This window comes from Caenorhabditis briggsae (assembly GCF_000004555.2).
Source record: "Caenorhabditis briggsae complete genome, chrV, whole genome shotgun sequence".
NCBI classification, from domain to species: domain Eukaryota; kingdom Metazoa; phylum Nematoda; class Chromadorea; order Rhabditida; family Rhabditidae; genus Caenorhabditis; species Caenorhabditis briggsae.
Genome location: NC_013488.2, coordinates 1,071,423 through 1,094,144, shown reverse-complemented (window position 1 = coordinate 1,094,144; position 22,722 = coordinate 1,071,423). Strand labels below are relative to the sequence as shown.

Sequence of the window (22,722 nt, the reverse complement as noted above, 5' to 3'; positions counted from 1 at the left end):
ATGAAACGGAGCCAATATGCGGCGTCAGTCACGGTCAGAATCACAGCGGGTGTTACACCACTCCACCACAATCCGTTACACGAAAATATGGCAATTTGACAAAATATATGGAAACATTTTCCTATGCACTAAGCACTCCAATAGGAGCCACTTTTTCAATTTTGAGTCACATAAAAATCGCGCCTCAAAAAACAAGCGCATTGAGTGAGATTGGTGAGGAGGGGGGAGGGAGCTTCTCTATTCATCATAATTAGGTCTCTTTCTCCGATTCATCACTTTATTTGTACAAGCTTCTATTTAGACAAATATGTGTATGTGGTGTAGGTAGGTTCCGATAAGGGCAAAGAAGATTTTGGACTCTCTTCCTTCCTTCCTCTAATCAACTTCATCATCCGTGTTTATTGTACTTAGTGGGTTCTTGTATTGTTTCTCAAAGGGTGTTTTCCCCCTCTCCATGGGGCCCTAGCAAGGTGGATTTAAAGGGAGGACGCAGTTTACGATGATCCATTCCATTCCATCCAATTCCTTCTCCTGGCCTTCGGCTAATCATCATATGTAGTTTCCTTCGGCCTTGTTCTGTTGGTGGGGACACCCCTCGGTTTTTTTGAGGGGTGGCTTTTTTGGTGTCCCGGCCATTCCCCCGAAAAAGAGAACTTCTTCCCTCTCATCTACATAAACCCTTTTCGTATTCCACTTTTTTTTCACGCACTCTTTTCAACATAACCTGTCACCTATTTGCATTCGAACAAAAAATGGCGGCTTCTCTGTCCAACGGACCCCTCTTGATGAATCAGAAGACCGATGATATCATTCTAGTGTAATGTGTGCAACTTTTTGCAGGGGGAGAAGAAGAAGTAGCCTTCTGTTTCAAAAATGAAACTATGAATCTAGGTTTCCAGTTTAATCCCATCTTCAACATCTTTTTTTGTTGTAATCCCAATCCCATGAATCCCATAAAAAATATAGTACATCATCACATGTAGGTGTGTCTATCGACACCTCTCTGAATCTAGTTTTTTGGTGGCACCCGGTTCGGAGTACGAGTACTGCTGCTTTCTCTCGAAACGGTATGATATTATTATGAAATTTTCGTTTCCTGTACACACCTAGTATGATGATATTGGCAGAAAAGTAGGTCACAAGGGTTTTGGAGCGCTGCCAGCAGACCCAAAAAAAACGGTTCGGTTTGTTCAAAAGTTTTGAAATAGTCTTACTCAGGCTGCCACGTGGCACTCAGTTGATCCGTTTTTTGAAATAGGATATGAGATAGCTGTCACAGCCATGGTCACACTAGAGGGACAGGTGGCTGTTGATCTATGGGCTTGAAACTATCTTGTCTAGCTGGAAATGAGTGTCTAGGTCAGATCCTAGGTTACATTTATCTTTAACTTCCTTAGTTGCCATAACCTATCCCTCATAAGATGTTGATCAATCTCTTTGGGAACGCTCCCTCACTTTCAGCCTATAACAATTAATTTAGACCGGGCCTTTGCCGGGCCTTCGCAGGCCTTGCCGTAGATTCGTTTAGAATTAATATTATTGGAAAAAACTACATTCGATGTGATAGAACTTGAATAGTAATATAAAATGGTACTATTTGGATTACTGTATATTGTCTATGAACAAAGTTACAAGCCAAAAACTGTCTGAGCTACGCGTTCAGAGCTTCATGACCTTGTAACTTTGGTCATAGACAAGATACAGTATTCCAAATAGTATATATTTTTGGTACTCGTCAAGTTCTATCATATTTAATTTAGTAGGTTCAAAATTATTGACTCTGATGGAAACGATAGGACGAACATCGTCGCTAACGATCAATCCGTGCCAACGCTCCAACTCGCCCACCTTAAAACCCATAAAGTTATTGTCGATGATCATTTTTTCGCAACTTTCTGCTAACTCTCTTCCGGAATCATCTTCCATCTCTGGTCATCGAATCATTTTATCACAAGGGCTTTTCCCGTTTTTTTGCTTACTTCCCAGTTGTTTTCTTGTGCTTCTCCTACCCTTCAATTCTTCTATTTTACCATCTGATTCCACCCCACCTTCCGAACACACCAGAAATCAAATAAACATGATGCATCCTCATAGTTTTTTCCTCTTTTTGATCTATCTATCTCTGTCCATCATCCATCAATTTAAAATATCCGTTTCAAATGTTTCACGTGAGGTTTGCTGTTCCAGCGGTTTCAGTTCTCCTCCTGGCTATGTGCCAACATGTGGTACCCGGGTGACAGAGATAGAGAGATCTAGACGAGAAATCATCGAAAAGTGAGAATAAAAGAGATGCTGAGATGATGATGAAAAGAAGAAGGAGGATGGGGAAGATGAGTGAGAGAATGCCAGGTGGTTGTAATGACAATTTCAATCCTCATTTCACATTTGTGTGTGGTGCCCGATAGGCGACGTCCCATCAGAAGTTCAGGCGGAACAAGAAAAAAAGATGGATGGAAGCGGACCAGCAGAAGAAAAAAAGTTGGTCCGATGATCCTGGGACATTGGTACTTTAGTATGAGCTTCTGGTCAGAGGGTGTTGGACTTTTGATATCGGTGATCATTTTTCTAGCTACCGTGGAACCTCTAATAGAAGGGCCCTTCCTAACTATTAACTTTGAACCAATTTATCTCGGTTCCTGTCAAAGTTATAAAAACGTTGTTTACTAACAAAATGTTTATCATAATGTCAAAAATCTTTTATCAGTTGATCAAACTTTGATATCTTTGACTGGAACCGAGATAATCTAGCTCGAACGTTACAGTATGAGTGCCCTTCTATTACAGGTTTCACTGTAACACCTCAAACCTCAACCTACAAATACCATCCAACAACATTCGCTTAAGGATCAGCTGACCCCAAAAGTTCGTCTCTTTCAGTTTTTTTTTTGTGCAATTCCTTTACTCTTTTTTTTACCTTCTACCTTTATTTGTTCTGCTCGACCCCGAAGAGCCCTGGCAGTCAAAGTCAGTCAAAAAAAAGTCAAAAAAAAAAATAGTATGGACAGAATTCTTTTTTTCGACAGTCTTGTTTATTTTTTGTGTGCCATTCCGCAACTCCTCCTACCACTCTCTCTCTCAATATATCGTTCGACCGTTCCCCCCGTCGTCCCAGACAGACTTGTTTGTTTCGGCGCTGTCTGAAAATAGAAGAGGGTTACTGTACCTCCATTTGAGAGAGAGACTACTGTGCCTCCTCGTACACATTTTGCTCTTTGGTCGGGTAGTATGCAAAAGCTTTACTAAAGAAATTGAGGACAGGTGAGTGCATTCATTGCATTCTCTCGCACGTTGTAACTTTAGGATGATGGGGGTCCGAGTGTCCCCTCCAATCTCTTTATATACATTCAGACACCAGTTTGGACCCTTCCCGTTTTTATCGCTTTTTCCATTGGGTCACATCGCGCATATGTAGTTCTTGCGTCATCAAGGGTCACTTTCAATTGGCTCTCTTAGAAAGAATATACATTATTAATTAATAACCAATCCTACTTTTTTCTTTCGTTAAGTGTGTTGAGATTCTAGGGTGCTCTGAAGCAACCAAGCCACTCGAGTAGTTTCCAGAAGCAAATAAACAATATCCTCGATCCTTATTTTTGCTGATTTCTTTGACTCTAATTGTTTTTCTACTACGTTTACTGATCGTCTTTTGAATCTCACATTGGGCCTCCTTGGCTCACGTTCAACTTTGAGCTTATTTATCTCGGTTCCTGTAAAAGGTATCAAATTGTGGTCAACTTACTGAATATTATTGATATTATGATAAAAATTTTGTCAGTTGATAACTTTTTGATATCTTTTACAGGAACCGAGATATATGGGCTCGAAGTTTAGAGAGTGAGAAGATCGGTGGTTCGAAACCCCTGGCTAATTTCCTGGCCACATTCCCAAGTTGGGGGAATCCCAACTATATTATATCTGTGACAATTAGTCTCAAGTGGTCTATGAGAATATGAATGCCGATGAGGACACCACCCCCCGCCGCTAATCCGCTAGTTCTACACAGTTCAGCCATTCATCATCGGCAACTACAAAGTGTGAGGAAGGTCCACCGGAAGACAGACCCAAATAGGCATATATGTGCACAGTATTAATTGTATTGTGCAATCACTTTTTTCTAGTACATAAAGAGCAACGTTTTAAAATCCATATCACTTGTTTGTCTTCCTCAGAAAATGACGAATCGAACACTTCTAGGTTATTGACCTTTCTCAGACAGTTTTTTTGCCCAGATGTTTATTCGTTTCTTGACTCTCGAGAATTCCGAATCGGTGATTCACAAATTTATGTTTGGGTGGTGATGGTATTCTGAATTCTGTATACAACAAAACAAACGACATCTCCGCCTGTCAATTGCCCGATTTCGATACGATTTCACACCTCTCATCATCATCATCATCAGTAGGGTGGCCTGCAAAAAGCGGGCGGCGGGCGTGCGATCGGTTTAATCGGTGTGTCGAGAAGAGATATCATCAGATCATCAGGTGCATATCTATCTATTATATCCGTCCAGACACTTTCATTTCTTCTTCCTTTTCCGCGCGCGCGCCACCGCGCTGGCGGCATGTCGATCTTGATAATCGCCTTGTTGCGGAAGAGAAGGTGTTGCAATATCGTCAGGTTCCTTTAAAGAATAATATTTTCTTAACGCGAGAGATGTTGTCAGAGATTTGAAAGTTAGATGTCTGAGTGTCTGAACTTATGAAGTGAAACTGGTTGTGAGAGAGAAGACTACTGTACTTTGAGTACGGTAGCACTGATGATGATAGGGAGTAGGGTGAAATTCACATGGTTACATTATGATCAAATTGTAAGATTTCCTATAGAATCAGGTCAAAACCTAGAGGTACTGTATTTTTCACGTCAGAAGGATTCTACAATTGAAGTCTGAAGACCCTATAAGTCCCATATACAGTACCTGCCGATAAGATATACAAAAACGTATTTTTCAGTAGTATTTTGGCATTTTCAGAAGTCCGGAGCTCGGCTGTCAAGTTTCCAATCACTTTGAAAATTCTGGAGGGTGTAAAACAGACATAGATTGAAAACTTTAGATTCAGAGAATTTCTGAAAATTTCTAGTTTTTCAGCTATTTGACGATTTCTGATAGATACCCCTTTTCGGCCCGTTTAGGAACTGAAAGCGTGAAAAGAGGCAGGTACCAGTCCGAAATCGGCAAGAAGCTGAAAAACTAGGAATTTCCCAAAATGTCTATGAATGCAACGTTTTTGATCTAAGTCTGTTTTACACCCTCCAAAGTTTTCAAAGTTTTGATCGGACAGAGCTCCAGGCACCTGAAAATGCCTAAAATCGCCTAAAAAAAAATTTGGTACATCTTATTGACCAGTACTGTATACTCAATATCTAGATGTACTGTAGTCCTAAGCTTCCTTCTTTTTGATTAGACATGAATTACCCAATTTCCTTTTCCCGTCAGACATGACCTGATCCAGAAGACGCAAATTTTGTTTAACCTTTTTGCGCAACACTTCCACCTTTTTCTGTCTTCTTGTGTCTTTTTTCCCGGATTAATGTTTGTACAGATACACATAGAGAGAAGAAAAAAATAGAAGACACCTTTTATTTCTTATCCATACATGCATATATACACACAAATACATTCAGCACGCTCGGGCAAAAGATACGCATCTGTGTCTCGGTCGCGTTTCTAACCGCGTCCATACATACACGTACAGATACAAATACAGAAGACAACAGGCGCGACTAAAAAGGGGCAAAAATGGCCGAGGTCTGTCTTCGGTGCCCCCTAGAAGGCTAGGGTCGGACGATGATGCCGAAGAAGAAAAAGAAGACGTGCCCACCCAGTGCGTGTTTTATTTCTGTTTCACCTATCAAAATCATATTTATCTTCATTTCCATTGTCACCTGCCGCCCCCGCTGCGCGCATCTTGCCTTTATGTCCTTCATGTCCCAATCACTTTCGCTTATATCGCCATGGCACCATGCCAAAACTTACTATCAAATTATTGAGGAGGGGCGGAGCATAGTTATAGGCTCTTATCAAGAGTCCGTGCACACCGTCTTTAACTTTCTCCCGCGCCAAATTGGCAACATTTACAATCGCTTATCGTTTTGCACACACATGCACACAGAAGACCATAAAAGTTATCATCAATTAGTGGTGATCAAAAGAGCAACATAGTGTGCTCGGAGAAGAGACGCAGACGATATGTGCTATGAAGTCAATGTTTGAATTAGGAATGGAGAGAGTGTGGGCTACGGTGGTCCCACTGATAAAAATGCGCAAGATTGATGTGTTTGATTTGTAGTAATATAACATTTAGAGTGTCTAGACAGTTTTTACTGATTATGATCTTGTGAACTTGGGTTTGTGGTCCCAATTGGTGAAAGGGTGTCTGGAGAGGGTATCTGGGAACATTGTTCTCAGATTCTAGTGGAGTTACAGTAACCCCAGCTCATAGAAGTCCAAGCCTAGCTTCCATTAGAAGGGGTTTTCTAGATCCAAGAAATTAATAATTCCATTTGCTAATCTTGCAATAAAAATTCTGAAAATTCTGAATTTCTGAGACGCTAAAGTCCCCGAGTTTGTTTCAGAAGACATCCAGTTCCGATCCATACATCGATTTAAAAAACCCACCCAAAAAAATGTTGATCCTATTAGCTAAGCTGTCTGACCTTAAATGTGGTTGTTGTACACCCCCCCCCCCCCCAAGTTCCCTAATTCTTTTTCAAGAACCAAGATCTACAGTAACCCTCATTCCACATATTTCATCACTTCAAGCCAATCTCTCTGAAATAGGCTCCGCCCACTACATACGGATCCCTATCTTTATTACCCTTCTTCCCCTTCGTTTTCGCGCACTTCACACACACACACACCACCCGTCGAAATAGACACAAAGGGTGATTTGATGGCGCGACACCTCGATTTGATTTTTTTTCGGTGAAGCCAGCCGGCGGATACCATGTGACCCGTGTACGTCTCCTAGTTGGCATAGTTCCAAATGATGTTCAACTCCTTCATTTTTTTTTCGCTCTCTCTCTTCTTCCCGCTAAAGGCCACCTTACCGTTTTGTTTCGGAGCGCCGCGCCTCCTCCTCCTTATTCCACTCTCTTATTTCGTCGACGTCTTCACTTTTTTGAAGGCCGAATTCTTCGGCTGCTGCCCTGGGGGTGGGCATAAGGAGAGACCGCCACCATCGGTGACGATGATGATGAAAAAAAGGAGAAGACTTTTTCTCGTTTGTCTCAATTTTTCAATGAGTACCTTGTTGGGAGAGAAACAGAGAAGAACGATTCTGATCTAGTAGTACCGTTCTTTTCCGAGTAGATTCATGGTTACGACGCAAGACAGGTAGTATTAAAATTCGAAAATTCAAATTTCCATCGCGTCGCGCTTCCCTTATCACTGTTTCCAACCAATACTGTATCCAACCAACTGCTGACCAAATGTTGCCTACATTTGACGCCTCAAAGTCGCGAAAGTTCAACTGTTCTTTCCTGTTCAAACAAGCTCCGCCCACTCCACCATTTTACTAGCTCTTTTGCTCTTTTTTTCGCTCTGTCTGTTTCATTTTGGCAATTCATATTTTATGTATGACAAAATATATTCCTGGTCGTCCCCATTTTCTTGTTCATTCTGCTTTGGTCTATCCACTCATTTCCTGGAAACAACATGCTCATCCTTCCCATAGAAAAGAGCTCGAAACTCATTTAGTCCTTTCTCTCTTTGGCTTCATGCCAAAAACGACGACCCCGAAACATTTCGGGTTCGTCGTTTCTCTAATCCTCTTCCTCTTCCGCGCCCTCTATCATTTATCCAATGGTCAAAAGAAAAGAAAAAAGAAAGAAAGAAGAAAAAGAAATGGCGACCAGCTGAAAAGCATCGGGAGCAGCAAAAAAAGAAAGAGAAATGAGCACCACCGGCTTCTTCTGTGCCCCAGACATGTCTGGTGAAATAATGCCAATTTAAAGAGGGGAGAGAAAAGGGAGAAGGTCCCCCCGTTTTTTGCAACATTCCGTTTTTTTCCTTTTTTGACGCGTTTACTAACCCAAATGGTCAATTGGTTAGTGGTTAGTGATTAAGCTACTGTCCAAAACACTTTTATTCTATTGGTCCAAAGTTTTTTAAAGCACATGTCGGTTGCTGAAGAGCTCAAACTCAAAATGACTTTCAAGTTTTTGCCATGTTTGTGTTCCTCAAATCCACTATTCCTTTTATCTTGAAAATCCTGAATCACCAAGCTTATTTTAATATTACCTATGGTATGGTCCTTATCCCACACTGTTTGCCTTTTTCAGCTTTCTTAAACTTGTAATAGAAAGGCCCCTGACTTTTATCCTTGAGCCAGTTTATCTCGGTTCTTGTCAAAGATATCAAGAATCGGTCAACTGATAACTTGCTTATCATAATATCACAAACATTTCTTCTGTTGACAAATTTTTAATATCTTTCACAGGAATTGAGATATACTGGCTTAAGCTTGGCGATCTTCGAATGTCTTCCTAAAATAAAACTACTCTAAAAGCAGGGTCCCCAAGTTTGAGTTCAATTATCTCAATTTTTATGCAAGTTATCAAAAAGTTGTCAATTGATAAATTGTTTATCATAATATCACAACCATTTCATTAGTTGACAAATTTTTGATATCTTTCACAGGAACCGAGATAATAGAGCTCAAATTTGAGGGTTCTTCTATTACAGGTTTTCCAGCTATTTATATTCTCAGACAATCTAGATGAAATTTGATCTTATTCATGACAGCTCTAGGAACAATATTCCAGAAAGCCATGATCTGAAAATCGAAGTGTGTTTTCTACTACTACGACTACTTTTTGTGGTAGTTGTTTTTATTTTCATTTTTTTCGTCTCTTATCCCACAGCCCATGTGCTCCTCTTATGTGTGCTCTGGTTCCAATTTTGTGTAACCCGACACCCGACGCCACAACCATCAAAGCATCAATCCATCCTAGACGTGTTGTGTTCTTTAGTAGTGCCCCTCCCTCTTCAAAATTCTCACAGACAACGACACCTCGTAAATTATCATTTGCCTCTATTCATCCAAGGACTCAAACCATTCCTCGCCAGACTACCTAAACCGCCAACACGGTAAAATGGAAATTTATTGGTCTCCTTTTCTTTCAAAAAGAAAGAGAAGAAGACCTCCTATCCAGGCCCATTAGTTTCGTCTTCTTTTGAATGTTGCATTTTCATTTTTCTTCATGGGAGGTGCTGCCAGACACTCCTAGAAGATTCGCCCCGCGCGGTAAAATGACCCCTGAAATTGGCTTTCCTAGGGAACAAAAAGAAAAGAAACTGAAGAAAAAAAATCCGCGAAAAAAAGAGAGGAAGAAAATAGCAAATAAATCTTTTAACTGTCGCATTTAACTCACTGGGTGGGCTGAATGGCACTAAAGGGCTGTTAGAGGGAAGAAAAAAAACAACATTAGGAATCTGGAACTTATTTTCTGAAAGTTAGAGATTACGGTAGGCTTATTTTTAAATCACACTTTTGGAAATCTGCGTCATCAGAAATTCAAATATCTGACGCTTAATCTAGAAATCAACTAAAAACATGTTCATCAAAATATCAAAATTATTTTATCAGTTAGCCACTTTTTGATATCTTTCTCAGGACATGTGAGCTCACAGTTGGCGGTTTGGCTGTCTTTCTATTAGAGTGTTTAGGGTAGGTTTCAGTCTAGATCTTCCTCTCGAAATCCCATTTTCCTAGATCACTATTTAGCATAATCACATTCTCTGAGCCAATTTGAGAACGCTTCAGTATATTTCTACATAAAGTATTGCTCACTGCATACATCTCATCAATCCTTCGCTTATCCCAGGATCATCTCAAAACGCTTCTCCCCCTCCCACAAGCCAATTCACCAAAATGATTTCCAATTTTCTATCCCCTCCCCCCATTTTCCCAGAAAAAAAACTAATTTTTGGAGCTACTCGTTTTTTTTTGTTTGAGCAGCTTTGCAGACTGATGGGGGAGACGAGCACAGAGAGCACTCAGACAAATTACGATTCTATATCTGCAATCTTACACTTTGCTGTAATGTCTGTCACTCTACCTTTGTCACAATATCAACACTATAGGAGACAGTACACCACAACATCACCACAACATCAGACAGGAGCATGCTCTTATATTTTGCATAGACTTGATCTTTTGACCTGCCTCCTCCAAAGAACTCAAAACTCATAGCTATCGAACTCACCTTTACCGGTTTCTCCGCCCACCCCGTATCGGTAACGCTGCAAAGAGGGGTAGGTGGGGCGGCGTTTCATGGCTCCGCCCCTTCTTCACAGCCCCCACCCTGACACCCCACCAGGGGGACACACTTCTGAAGAACGCGTGTTGCGACGTGAGGGTGCAGCAAGTGGGCGGAGCCAGGACCACAAGTGCCCCCTATCTCACCTCTGTCTGCTCCTGATTTTTTTCCGCTATCCTATCATCTCCTATCATCTCGTATCTCTTGCCAGTTTCGTTTTACAAATTTCCCCTCAAAAATCAGTCGGGACCTCGGAAGTCGGGGTACGGAGACTGGGGCCAAAAGGCCAGTTGCTCTTTTTTTTGTTTCAAAATTTTGCTCCTTTTCGCTCTCTCTCTCTATCGCTACTAATTTCCAGTCATTAACTGATTACGGGGGTGCCTACCGAATTTTTTTCTACAATCTCCGATTTTTGTCGCAATGCCCTTCTTATTTGTTCTTCTTTTGCGCCACCATCACCCTCCCCAAAAAAACTTTTTTCTTCGTTTTTTTTCGTGTTGCTTCTTTGCTGCTTCCATCCTTCGCTCTGTCCGTTTTTTCCTCGTTCGGCGCGGTTTTGTGTTGGTCTCCCACCAGCCTAAATACACCTTAACTTCTTTATACCCTAAACTTTTTTGTTGAAAGAAGAAGAAGAAGTTCATTAGTCATAGTCAGCTGGGACTTCTTTGGTGACCCTTTCCTTTCCCGTCGACCTACCCAGCTGGAACTGATCCCACTCTTGTTTCGTTGTATTCAAACTTTCCATTATATACTTTCCACGCTACCTGTATTCTGTATTCTGTACACTGATCGTAATTCGATCTTGAAACTTTTTCACAAAAATTGCAAAACGTTTTTCTAGACACTCCTATCTTATCAGTTTTCTCGGAAATATCATGACCTCATTTTTAACTTTTCCAGACCCGTCGTTGATGATGCGTCTTACCCACAACACATCGTACATATCGTTGTCAGCACTGGAGAACCAGCCTTCTGGATCATCGGCTGTGATCTATCCACCATTGAGATCCCAACTAAGGCCTGAGGCTCCACCACTGGAAGAACAACTTCAGAATGTCAGTGTCAGCGATTACAACGATTACAACGACTTCGCTAGTCTTGGCATCACAGCGGTGAACAGCAATCCGTGGTATCCCATAGGTACTAAAACGCAGTCAATGTCGTTCAGCACGGCGTCGACGAACGGATTCACAGGCTCAGACACCTCATCGGCACCGATGTCACCTATCTCGTCACCTGGACTGAAGAAGAATGGACTTCATGTTAATAATAATGGATATCATCAGCAGACGACGCAGAAGACATTCTATAAAAATCCAGGTACGGAATCATTTCTTATTCATGACCTAGAACTAGCCCTAGTGAACAAACCACTGGGCCTGATGTCAATCCTGACAAGCCAATTGAAAATTGAATCTTCTTCATTTATTTGATCCTCTGTTCTTTTTCAAAAGATCCTCCGATCTTCTCTCTCCTCAAAATCTGATAAGAATCCACATCGTGGTCCCGCTGGAAGAATTAATAGGTCACTTGCACTTTTTCATTATATGTGTGTGCTCTGAGCTCTCCCGTACAATTTTGCATCACTCGCCTGCTCCCGTAGAGCCTCCCGCGAAAAAAATTGCAAGAGATAGTGCTAGACGCAGTGAGCCATAGCCCGAAAGTGTTGCGGTTTTTGTGTACAAACAATCGTCTTTCGAGCCCGTCTCCCCCCTCCCGAACGACAAACTGACAAAAAGCTATTATCAAGAGGGGAACGGTTCCCAATTTTTTTTGAATGAAAAAAATTCAATTTTTCAGCACATCCTAACAACTTCCGGAATAATAATCGTGTCAATGGGACAGGAGGGCAACAGCACCATGGATTCCAGCCGCACTATCAGAACACCTGCAAGCCGAATGGATTTAACAATGGTGTGCACTGCCAACAGAATACCGTAACATCACCCGTCGGGAAGACGCTTCGGGATGAGCACAAACCAGGCATGAGAGGTAGGAGATGTTTTATTGCACGCACACCTTTGCAAAATGTTGCATTTTTGGCTAGGAGTCCGCACCTTTTTTTCCGCTATAAACCGGACACGCTATCCCGACGAGCGCGTTCGGAAGAAAGTGGCTGAGAGAGAGAGAGAGAGAGCGCGCGGATACGCAGCGCCGTCGACGATTTTTCGAGTATACATACAGTGAGAAGTTGCGATTTCGAGAGCCTCTTGACCTTTATCTCGTCGTCTAATGCTAGGGAAGGCTAGTAGCTGAAAACTCCGTGTTCTTTATAGTTCAAAGCGGCGGGCGCCAGGTGGTGCTATGGAGCAGCTCCCTGGGATCTCTACGGGAGGTGATAGGTACGACCACGCGGCTGTTGTTCATCTCTTGAAAGTTCGATGAAGCATGCACTTTTTGTTTTGAGGTGTGTGTCATATGCTGCCAGGGTCCGCTTCGAGTACAAGGTACCTAGACTAGCTCATCGAATCATCAGAGAATCAATTTGAAGCATCGCTAAAAGAGAAGACGACGGCCACGTTTTTTCAAGCCTCATCTCTTACACAAAGAGAAGCTGAGACAAAACCCATTTATCACCCCGATGGGGCAACCTCGCTTTTCTTTCTCCCACTTCGCTTAGATCGCCGTGAAATTGTTGCAAAAACGACGGTGCCCCTTATTCTTCTTCTACTTCTTCATCGTCATTACACTTTTTTTGATCTGAAATCGGGTGATGTCACAATGCGGAACTAGAACCATGGAACCCCTTTTGACCTGCTCTCCTCCGAAGCTTGTGACGCTAAGTACTTTGCAGTTTTCCACCACAAAACGCCTAGAAACCCATCAACCCGTCACATAAAAAATTTGCATAAACCTCCCATACTGTCCTTCTCCTTAAGTTCCGGTCGTGAACTACTCTCCGATATTTTTAAAGGGAGGAAAAGGAAGAGAGTGTTCGAATTTATTTTCCCAGACATATTTCCTTTTTTCTGCCACAGAGGCAAAAAAATGTTTTGTTATGGGAAAGTCCCCTCCACTCCTGAAGGTCTCTCTCTGCACTTTCACCTTTCAGGGTCGAACAAGATCTATGGGAATGGATGGGGTGGGAGCCAATTCTGCACTTTGGTATCATCTACGTATTACTGTAGTCGGGTACCAGTAGATAGGGAAAAAAGGAGAAGAAAAAGTGACCGATTAGATAGATTTCCGTAAGATTAGGTAAAAAAATAAAAAAGGAGGGGAGGACAAAAAACTTGTTTTCTCTCCTTGTTCATCGAAAAAAGGAAGAAGGGTTGAAAATTTTTTTGGAGAAGGTGGCAATTTTGACACGCTGCCTGGGGGAGGAAAAGACACCCGATAAAGGAGAGAAAGGGAATCTTGAACGGTGGAAAATTGGGAATAGAAGAAGAAGAGGAAAAGGAAGGAACAGAACAAACAACATATTCTTGATTTAGAAGACGTTGGGGGATTCCTTGTCCCCGTTTCCGTTGTTTCCGGGGTCCATGACCAATCAGAAATGATAAAGTTCAGGTTGGAAGCCCTGGGGGTTGGAAGCCCAGGGATTTGGAAACCCAATAAACTTTTCAAATCTGAAATCAGAGGATTCCAAATTCCACCAGGAACATTTTCAAAATTTCTAGCGTCCACATCTACCCGTTACCGTAGTCGTTGCCCTTGCCAACATGTCTTCTAACAAACATCCGATCACATACTTCTTCTCCCATCACCCATCTCCTTATTTCCTAAAAGTACATCTCATCGAAACAAAACTAGTCCTTCCCTTCGTCTTCTACCCAATTCCGCGACACTAATGGCTCTTTGTTCTACCGTATTCTCATCGTCGTTCTCCCCGTTCCATCCATCCCTCCCCATCTCATTTATCTTGAAGACCACCACTCCGTCCTTCTTTTTCCTCTTCTCCCCAAGTCACTTTAATGATCATGTTTACGAAATGGCGCGCGCCAGCCACCCTGACAGCAACGACCACCATGTTAGGTAACTGATCTGGAATCGAGATACGGCTCCAGAGACAAAGGCAATTATGACACCACTGGGGACTAGGAAAAACAATGATCGTTTTATTTTGAAACTTATCTATTTTCAGATCTTGGATACTGGCTGAAAAAATTGCGACTCCACAAGTATGCTCCACTGTTCCAAGACATGACCTACCGACAACTTCTCAATTTGAACAATGCCGTGTTGGAGAAGATGAGAGTGACGAATGGAGCACGCAAGAAGATTGCTCAATCAATCGAGAAGCTTCACGAACGACCGGGTCTTCTGAAATCGATTGAGCAGAAGTTGAAGAATGGAAATCAATGTATAAGATGTGCAATTTGCTCTATCCGTCAACTTCTTTGGAGTCCATTCATCAAGTACGATGGTGGCAACCGTAAGACTTCTCCTGAAATCATCGATGGATTCAATGTGCCGAGCCAAATGATCTCTGACGAGAATCTCCCTGCACTAATCTTCCGTTGCGTTGAGATCCTCCACAATTTGGTTTTCCCACTCCGCCAAGGAGGTCTTGACTTGGAAGATGAATACCAGCTGACAATGTTCCACATGTACGAGAGTGTCATGAAAAACGAGGCTTTCACCCAGAACCAACAACGACGTGCATTCTGTATGAAGAAAACCGCAAGACTCTACGCGAATCCTGAGGAAATCCGTCGTCATAGAATGGGAATGGTTTCGAGTTCCCAATGTGAAGGATGCCACCACGCTGAAGTCGTCACTCGCGAGAGACTTATGGAGTTCCAAGATCGTCAATTCAGACAAGCCCGTGGTGACTTCGTCGGCCTTCCGACCCTCTCTTCCTGCACTGCTGTTCTGGATATGGTATCTCAGAATCCACTGAATCGGAATGAGTTCAACATCCCACCCGCGTCAACAGCCCAACGAGTTCAAAAGAGAGTAGCTTTGATGGAAATCGATGAGTGGGTGGATCCAAACGAGACACCAAAAGCTGCAGAGGCTGATGTCACTTTACCATCCGAGGCGATGGATCAGCTGGTTCTCCCAACCCAAATGAAGTCGTCACACTTCTGGTCAAATGTCAACGACATCTGGGGACAAGCCGGAAACAAACCATCCACCTCATTCCGCCTCCCAATGTACCCATCAGAAATGGAGACGTCAGAGAATGTTGAGAGTGTTTCTGGAAACGATGCGGAGACCTTTGATTTTTTAAACATTGTTCCTGATGAGGAGGTGAGTTGTTAGAGAGTGAAAAGCTCCAGATTTTCAATTTAATTATTTTTCAGACCCCAAAAGCCTCTTCTCTCAGCGAATTCAACTTCCCAGAATCTCTTGCCTCATCCAAGAAGGCCAATTCCACTGGAAGTGGCTATTCTTCCTCGGATAGCGACACTTCAATAATCGGCACTGAAGAAGTGACGACGACGCCAAAGACTTTTGGTCTCAACCAAATACTTTGCCCTTCCCTTGATTTGCATCTCCTGTAACCTGAAAACTATATATACACTTACTACTATCATTAGGTTTAGCCATGTTTGTCACATGATTATCATCTTTCGCCTTTCCCCTTTTTGGTTTTCTAGAAGTTTCTGAGCTCACAATTGCGCTCTATTGTACCCAATTGTCTTCCAAAGAATCTTCTGGATAACCATAACGTAAGTAAAAACAAAACCACACATCTTCTCAATGTTGTACCCCTCTCAAAAAATCGGTGAAAAACTCTTCATTTGTAGGCTTTTCTTTTTCCCCCTTTATTTAGTTCCGCTCCCATGACCCCCAAACATTATTCAACCGCCTTTTAGTTGCATAGATCCCATGTACCATTACTGTATTCACACCCCTTTCCACATATATACCTCCTTACCGCGTTCAAAATACCTCTACCCTCAACTACTCTCAAATCTTTTCCACTCTGTTCGTTTTAGAACAGCATCTTTTTTTTTTCAAATTTCCCGCTGCTTCATGTCTAAAAATACATCCCACCTAGATCTTTCCATGATAGTATTAAACGTTGTGGAGCCTCCCATCCCAATTTGTCTTCTCACCGATTGTCCACCATGTTTCTGAATATTCTGACACTACCTACTTTTTTTTGTTTCCATCAAAAATCCCGATAAGCTTTCTGTTCCCCCCAATATGTTCACTTGTTCACACACACACCACACACCTGGAAAAATCCCGCTGCACCATAGTTGCCTTTTGTCCATTTCATTGCTAACTTTCTCTGAAAAAAAAACGAAAACTCAAAATCATAGAATATCCGAATTAGTAATCGTCTTGCCACCTCATCTCATTCAATTTCTTCCCAACTCCCCCCACGTTTTTGTACTACTACTACAGTAACCATCCCGCCCATGCGCGTAGTGCCTGGTGTTCTTATCCAGGCCAATTTGCTCAATTTGGTTCCTTTTAATTTCTTCACTTTTTTCTCTATTTTTTGTGGAGTCTCCCGGGACAACCTTTTTTCAGGTCTCGGGGTCCATGACATTTTAATACCCACCCTCATGTGCTTTTCTAAAAATTCCCATGGATATACATATACCACTCAAGTGCCTTTTTTTTTCTGCCCTTTTTGTTCCTTGAATTATTTTTTTTCTTCATTTCAGATTTTCAGTAAACACAATAAATCGTGAGAACGTTGTTAAATCAGTTTTTTTGAAGAGAATTCCGGATTGAAAGTGCAAAAGTATTCATGAATAAAACATGGAATTTTTGGGAAACAAGTAGACCAGACAGGGTTCCGATGACAAGGAAAAATCGGATTAAGTTTACAAAATACATTTTTTCATAGATAGGAACATGTTGTACTTCTAGTTGATAAAACAAGGGAAGAATCAATGCACAAAAATAGCTATTTTCAGAGCTCCATGTCTTCCATGTCTGTCGGTCGGGCCCATACTCCGAAGGTACGTTAAAAGAGGGTACATTAAAGGTACATCATGCTTAGAGAGTACATAGTTTGAAGGAGTACGTCTAAGATGTTGTCTCACTATCAGGGAGTACATCTAGGCCAATCTCAGCCTAGATGTACCAATTTCTTATCTGATATACTACCTAGATGTACCTTCTCAGACTATGAACCCTTTGAGTCAATGTGCCCCTTGAACATGTACCCTATTTCTATGTATTCTCGGAGTATGGGCCCTGTCGGTCGAGAATTGGCCGATCGGTCAGAGCGCCTGGGACGCACTACGATTCTGAAAGAAATATATCGTAACATGAAATACTGTGTACGCAGGCACTCTCTGGCATATTGACGGGCAAATGTACAAATTCGAACGGCGCGCCGAGCGATCGGTCTGCTCGGTCTGCTGTTAGTCGGCTAGGTCAGCGGTCGATCGGCTAAATTTCACGACCAAATGAGAGCCTTAGACTCACTGTGTTCACAAGAAGCTTTCCGGAAGTTTCCGATATCAATTAATCCGTGTTTCAGTCTCTCAATATTAAAAATCAAACATTTCTCAAAAGACCCACTTCATTTTATGAAACTTTTATCTGAAAATATCCTTTAATCTTTTTATGACAGGTGAAAAAAAAACTGTCTCAACAGCTGAAAATTGTTCAGAAGTTGTTCAGAATTGTTCAGAATTGTTCAGAAACTTTCTCTCAAGATGTAAGATTTAGTCAGCTTCACACAATTTCTTTTTCCATTTGTCTTCAACAAGTCGGTTTACGCCCCCTGTCCTCCTGGCTTCCGCTCAACCTCCTGGCTTTCGCTTTCTGTATCTTACAATTGCATTTCTAATTTAAAAATTTTCGAGTTTCCGAATTCACCAAAATTTTTGAAAATTTTGCATACTATCAATTTTCTTCGCGGAATGTTTGATTTCCCAAATTTTCAAAATTTCCAAACGACTGAAAAAAGATTTTTTATGTTCTGAAATCCGAAGTATGTGAACTCCCAGTTTCCTGAACTGTCAAATTTTGGATAACTAAATGTCAGGTTTACTAAACTTTCTGGTCTCCGAAAATTCTGAATTTCGAAATTTTCGAATTTTGAAAAACAGTCGGTTTGCGCCCCTCCGGGCTGAGCCCCTGGCTCCCGCTTACAGTACCCGTTGTCTTATAGACAGGTTTTGTCCTTTTTCCAGGGACTATTTTTTCATGGTCTGTTAGGAAATTTCGAAATTCGATATTTTGGTTATTCAGAATTCCTAGAATTCGGAAAGTCGGAAGTAAGAAAATCCGGAAATTGAAAAAGTAAAAAAAGAAAATCAGATGTAGGAAAACATTAATTTTGAAATCTAGAAAACTGTTTCAATCTGTATGTCTCAAATACCCAAATTTTGGTATATCAGATTTTAAGGAATCGGAAAATTCAGAATTTTGCATACTTACTAAATGCCGGGCTGGCCTGAAACGGCCCTGTTTGCAAAATTTATAGAATTTCGAAAGAATTTCGTTTAGAATCGAGAATTTGAGAACCTGAAAAATTAGAAATTCAGAAATTCAACTTTTCGAAACACAGTCTCGTCGAAAAGTTTTTGGAACTTCGGAAAATCGGAAATATAGATTTCAGAATTCGAAAACTCTAAATTTCGAAAATTTAGACATTCCGAAAATTGAAAACCGGAAATGTTGGAAAATCTGAAACTTTGAAATTTTTTGGCATATTCGGTGAATAAGATCTCAGTAATTTATATATTCCGAAATTTGAAAGATATGAAATTAAATTCGGAAATTTTAAAAATTATTCTGAATTCTGAAAAATCGAGTGATCAGAAAGGGCGCTGTTATTTTCCCTCCCATTCTGTTTCTTTCTTTTTTTTCCTTTTTTTTTCTTTCTTTTCCACTGTTTCAGAATTTTTTCTTCCTTTCAAATCTTCAAAAGCCACACTAAAAGAATATTTCCAGAAAATCACCTTTCTCTCAGAAATAGCGTGGATAAGAAAAACATTTGGGCGGTTAGACGGAAATGACGTTAATATTTCTTCAATATTTTTCTAAAAATTTGCGCTGTAGAAATAGAAGAACGTCTCCAGAAGACGTCAGACACAACATTTCGAAAGATTAAATTTTCGGGCATCATCTCGCTGCTATTTCGGGTAATCTGTGAATATTTGGGAAAATTTGGTTCATTCTGGACATCGTTAGGGAAGGTGATACGGGAACAAACGGACACACACACACTCACATACAGAATTTGGTGATTGTTAATAGTAAAGATGGAAGAATATCGCAAAGGATATTATGCTGAAAACTGTCATCCTGAAAAGTTCACATGGTTCGATGGTTGGGAATACCCAGCTTATGTTTCTCATAGTATTTCTCTGGTTTTGATTCCTCTGAATATTTTCGGAGGATACTGTATTCTGTTTCAAATTCCGAAGAAAATGGAGGCATCCAAATGGGTGATGATAAATGTTCATTTTTGGAGTAGCTTTTTGGATTTGCTTGTCAGTTTTCTACTGACCCCATATATTTTCTTCCCGGCTATGTGTGGAATTACAAATGGATTGCTCAGTTGGCTACACGTTCCAATAATAGTGCAAGTTTTTCTAGCACAATGTGGGTTGGCAGGCAATGGGTCTAATGACAGTATTCGCTATCAGGGAAGTGCATTTTAGGAGTCGGGGTGTCTTTGGTAATAATTTTCGAGAGCCGACATAATGTCGATCGCTTTGTTATCACAAGAAAATCTTCTAGAATTTTGTTTTATGCTCTGAATTGTGTATATGGCATTTTTTTCATGACACCCACTTATTTTTCGCTCCCGGACCAAGAAAAGGCAAAACTAGAGCTACTAAAGGTACAAAAAGCTAATCTTATCAATCGATCACATGCTTTTGCTACAGATCGTCCCTTGTCCAACACCAGTCTACTTCGAACCCAATGTTTTCGTTCTGATGGACCATCAGGGCCGATGGTTCATTCAACTTCAGTGCACCACATTTTTCTGTGTTTTGATTGCTCAAGGTGCTTTTTCCGTATCCAGAACTGTCTATTTTTTGACTGCTTACAACTCGAAAATGTCCGAAATGCATTCAAGTGGCGATTCCAGTGTTCATTGTGATTCTTCCAATACTTTATTGTGGATGTGCAATCGAGTGGTATTGGTATTATCAGTGTAAGAGGCTGAATATTCTCACCTACATACCGTAAACCCTGTAATAGAAGGGCTCCCCTACTACCACGTTTGAACTAAACTATCTCGAATCCTACGCAAAGTATCAAAAATGTGTCAACCGATAAAATACTTGTGATGTTATGATAAACATTTTATCAGTTGGCAACTTTTTGATATCTTTCACAGGAATCGAGATAAATTGGCTCAAAGTTAAGGGGCTCTGCTATTACAGGTTTTTCGGTAAAACTGAAAAAAAACATTTTCCAGCATTCAGCAACACTGCTATCATTTGTGTTTCTTTCCATGGAATGAGCTCAACCATCGCGATTTTTGTCAATTTATGAGCCATACAGGACTTATACAAAATCTTGCATCGCCAAGATTTTGACAGAAAAGTTCTAGTCCAACAACACCAAAAAATGTGTCAGTGACGCCGAAAACATTTAACAGAAGAACTACATCTTTTAACATTCAAGTTTAGTTTTTGTTGAAATAAAATTATTCATGTTTGTATAAACAAAAAAGTAAACAAATTTAAAAAAACAGCTGAAAAATAATCTAGAATCAAACATCCCATGAATCTTTCAATGCATCAAAATACTCTTCTTGTGATTGTCTCATAGAAATTACTTTGCCTTCTAAAGTCTTTATGGGTTTTGCAGATTCTATATCCGGTGTTACTCGGACGTGTTTCGTCGACAAAATTTGCTTCCTCAAACTCTCATTTCTGTATACCAAAACCCATGGAAATATGCATACATAAGCATTGAGTATCTGAAAAATTTCTGGGTCTTTTCTTCGTAACACATTAAATCCACTCACATTGTTATACAAAAAATTGGCAATACCGTACTCCCATTCAGTTAGGCCTAGAAGAAGCCAAGTCCAAATCGGAATCATTGACAACACTTTGAAAATCGATGCACCAACGACTGCAGGAAGTAGGGTATTTGTCCAGGAGTACACTTCGGACATCTGAAAAAAAACCTTTAAAAAATACAAAAAAGTCAAGCCACCTAGGGGACTCGAACCCCTGACCTTAAGATTAAAAGTCTCACGCTCTACCAACTGAGCTAAGGAGGCTCCGGAGTGGAGAAGGGTGAATGTCCTTCAAAAAAGAGAGATAGAGACGTGAAGAGAAAAAAAGAAACGGGGACAACTGTTTTGCTGTGTTGTGATGAAATAGGAACTTTTTGTTTTCCTTTCGAAAGAGAAGGAGAGTACCGAGAAACGATTTTCAAGAGAACAGAGTTAGAATTCCAGTTAATTTTAGAGCCCAGATTTGATTAAAAATTCCTCTGTACCTGATACCTTCTTCCCAGACTGGCCTTCCCGGCTGACAACATGTAATTTGACCTGCTACTCCTCCAAGCCGAAATTAAAATCTGAAAATGACATCATAAGCTACAGTGATCCCTAAAAAAAAACTTACAAAAAGGCCCAAATAATCAGAGCACTCCATGAGCAATGTGGCTAAAATCAGCTGTCCGTCTGCAAATGATAATTATCCATGACGCCGTCTAAAAGAGGTCAAACTTACAGACATGGACAGCAAAACTGAAACAAAATGATAGAAAAACTGCAAGCACTATTGAGCTGCATATAAGATGTAGGAAAATGGAACTTGAGTAGAATATTGGGAATTTGTTGGCTGCGAATCTTTCTGGAAAGTTTGAATTAGAAGGCGTCAACTTTGAGCAATATATATCTCATTTTCTGTGAAAGATATCAAAATAAGGTCAACTGATAAAATATTTTTCACAAAATCACACATATTTTGTTAGTTGAACATATTTTGATATCTTTCACAGGAACCGAGATACTTAGGCTCAAAGTTTACGGTTTGGGAGCCCTTCTATTACAGGTCTCACGGTATTTGATTTTTCCAATAAAAAAACCAACCCATCGAGAAAAGAAGCATAGACAGCGATTGTAGACATACACCAAATTCGTGTATGAATTCCCATGTCTTGCTTCTGACACTAGCAGATTCCTCAGTAAGAGAATAATACTTTCCAGAATTCAAATATTCGAATATTGAAAAGCCATAGGATGCGAAAAGATTCATGGAGAACCCAACCATGACAAGACAGACTCTGGAATTACTTGGGTCTGAACATTTGGGATCCTCGACAGTGTGAGCTTACCGACAATACGAGTGCAAAGTTTTGGTGTTAGCTATGAGGTACATGAAGAATAGAGAGCATAAAAAAGAATGAACTACCAGAATCGACTCGAAGATTGTCATGATAAACCAACCGACCTTCATTTCTGAAGCCATCTGAAAATTCTGAAAAACAGAATGTTGATGAATATCAAAACATGACAAAGACAGAAAAAGAACAAGGAAGAATAAGAAGAAGAAGAGAATAATTTGTCTGAGAACTCGAGGTGTGGAGGTGTAACTGGCTAAAATTATTTTGTGTTGGTGT

General features: G+C 40.8%; 4 protein-coding genes and 1 non-coding gene across 5 annotated transcripts; 2 read left to right on the top strand and 3 right to left on the bottom strand.

The window, feature by feature from the left end:
* Window positions 1-4,395: 4,395 nt before the first annotated feature.
* Window positions 4,396-4,563, bottom strand: CBG26908 (the record flags this gene model as incomplete). Its single annotated transcript, XM_045236584.1, has 1 exon — window positions 4,396-4,563. The coding sequence occupies one exon, from the start codon at window positions 4,561-4,563 to the stop codon at window positions 4,396-4,398; it is 168 nt and encodes a 55-aa protein (XP_045098019.1).
* A 6,611-nt stretch (window positions 4,564-11,174) lies between these two features.
* Window positions 11,175-15,710, top strand: CBG01454 (the record flags this gene model as incomplete). The annotated part of the gene is made up of 4 exons (XM_002635252.2): window positions 11,175-11,580; window positions 12,061-12,252; window positions 14,345-15,456; window positions 15,510-15,710. 4 exons carry the CDS (start codon window positions 11,175-11,177, stop codon window positions 15,708-15,710), a joined length of 1,911 nt encoding a protein of 636 aa, XP_002635298.2.
* Window positions 15,711-19,439: 3,729 nt separating this feature from the next.
* On the top strand, window positions 19,440-20,622 carry CBG01453 (the record flags this gene model as incomplete). The annotated part of the gene is given in 5 exon segments (XM_002635251.1): window positions 19,440-19,731; window positions 19,776-19,972; window positions 20,019-20,204; window positions 20,206-20,290; window positions 20,558-20,622. Coding segments are annotated over 5 exon segments (825 nt in total), but the record flags the coding sequence as incomplete, so codon positions are not given.
* A 232-nt stretch (window positions 20,623-20,854) lies between these two features.
* Window positions 20,855-22,571, bottom strand: CBG01452 (the record flags this gene model as incomplete). The annotated part of the gene is made up of 5 exons (XM_045236583.1): window positions 20,855-21,064; window positions 21,113-21,265; window positions 21,723-21,781; window positions 22,193-22,386; window positions 22,438-22,571. The coding sequence occupies 5 exons, from the start codon at window positions 22,569-22,571 to the stop codon at window positions 20,855-20,857; spliced, it is 750 nt and encodes a 249-aa protein (XP_045091861.1).
* Window positions 21,301-21,373, bottom strand: CBG28533. The gene has a single exon. It is a non-coding gene (tRNA).
* Window positions 22,572-22,722: the final 151 nt, after the last annotated feature.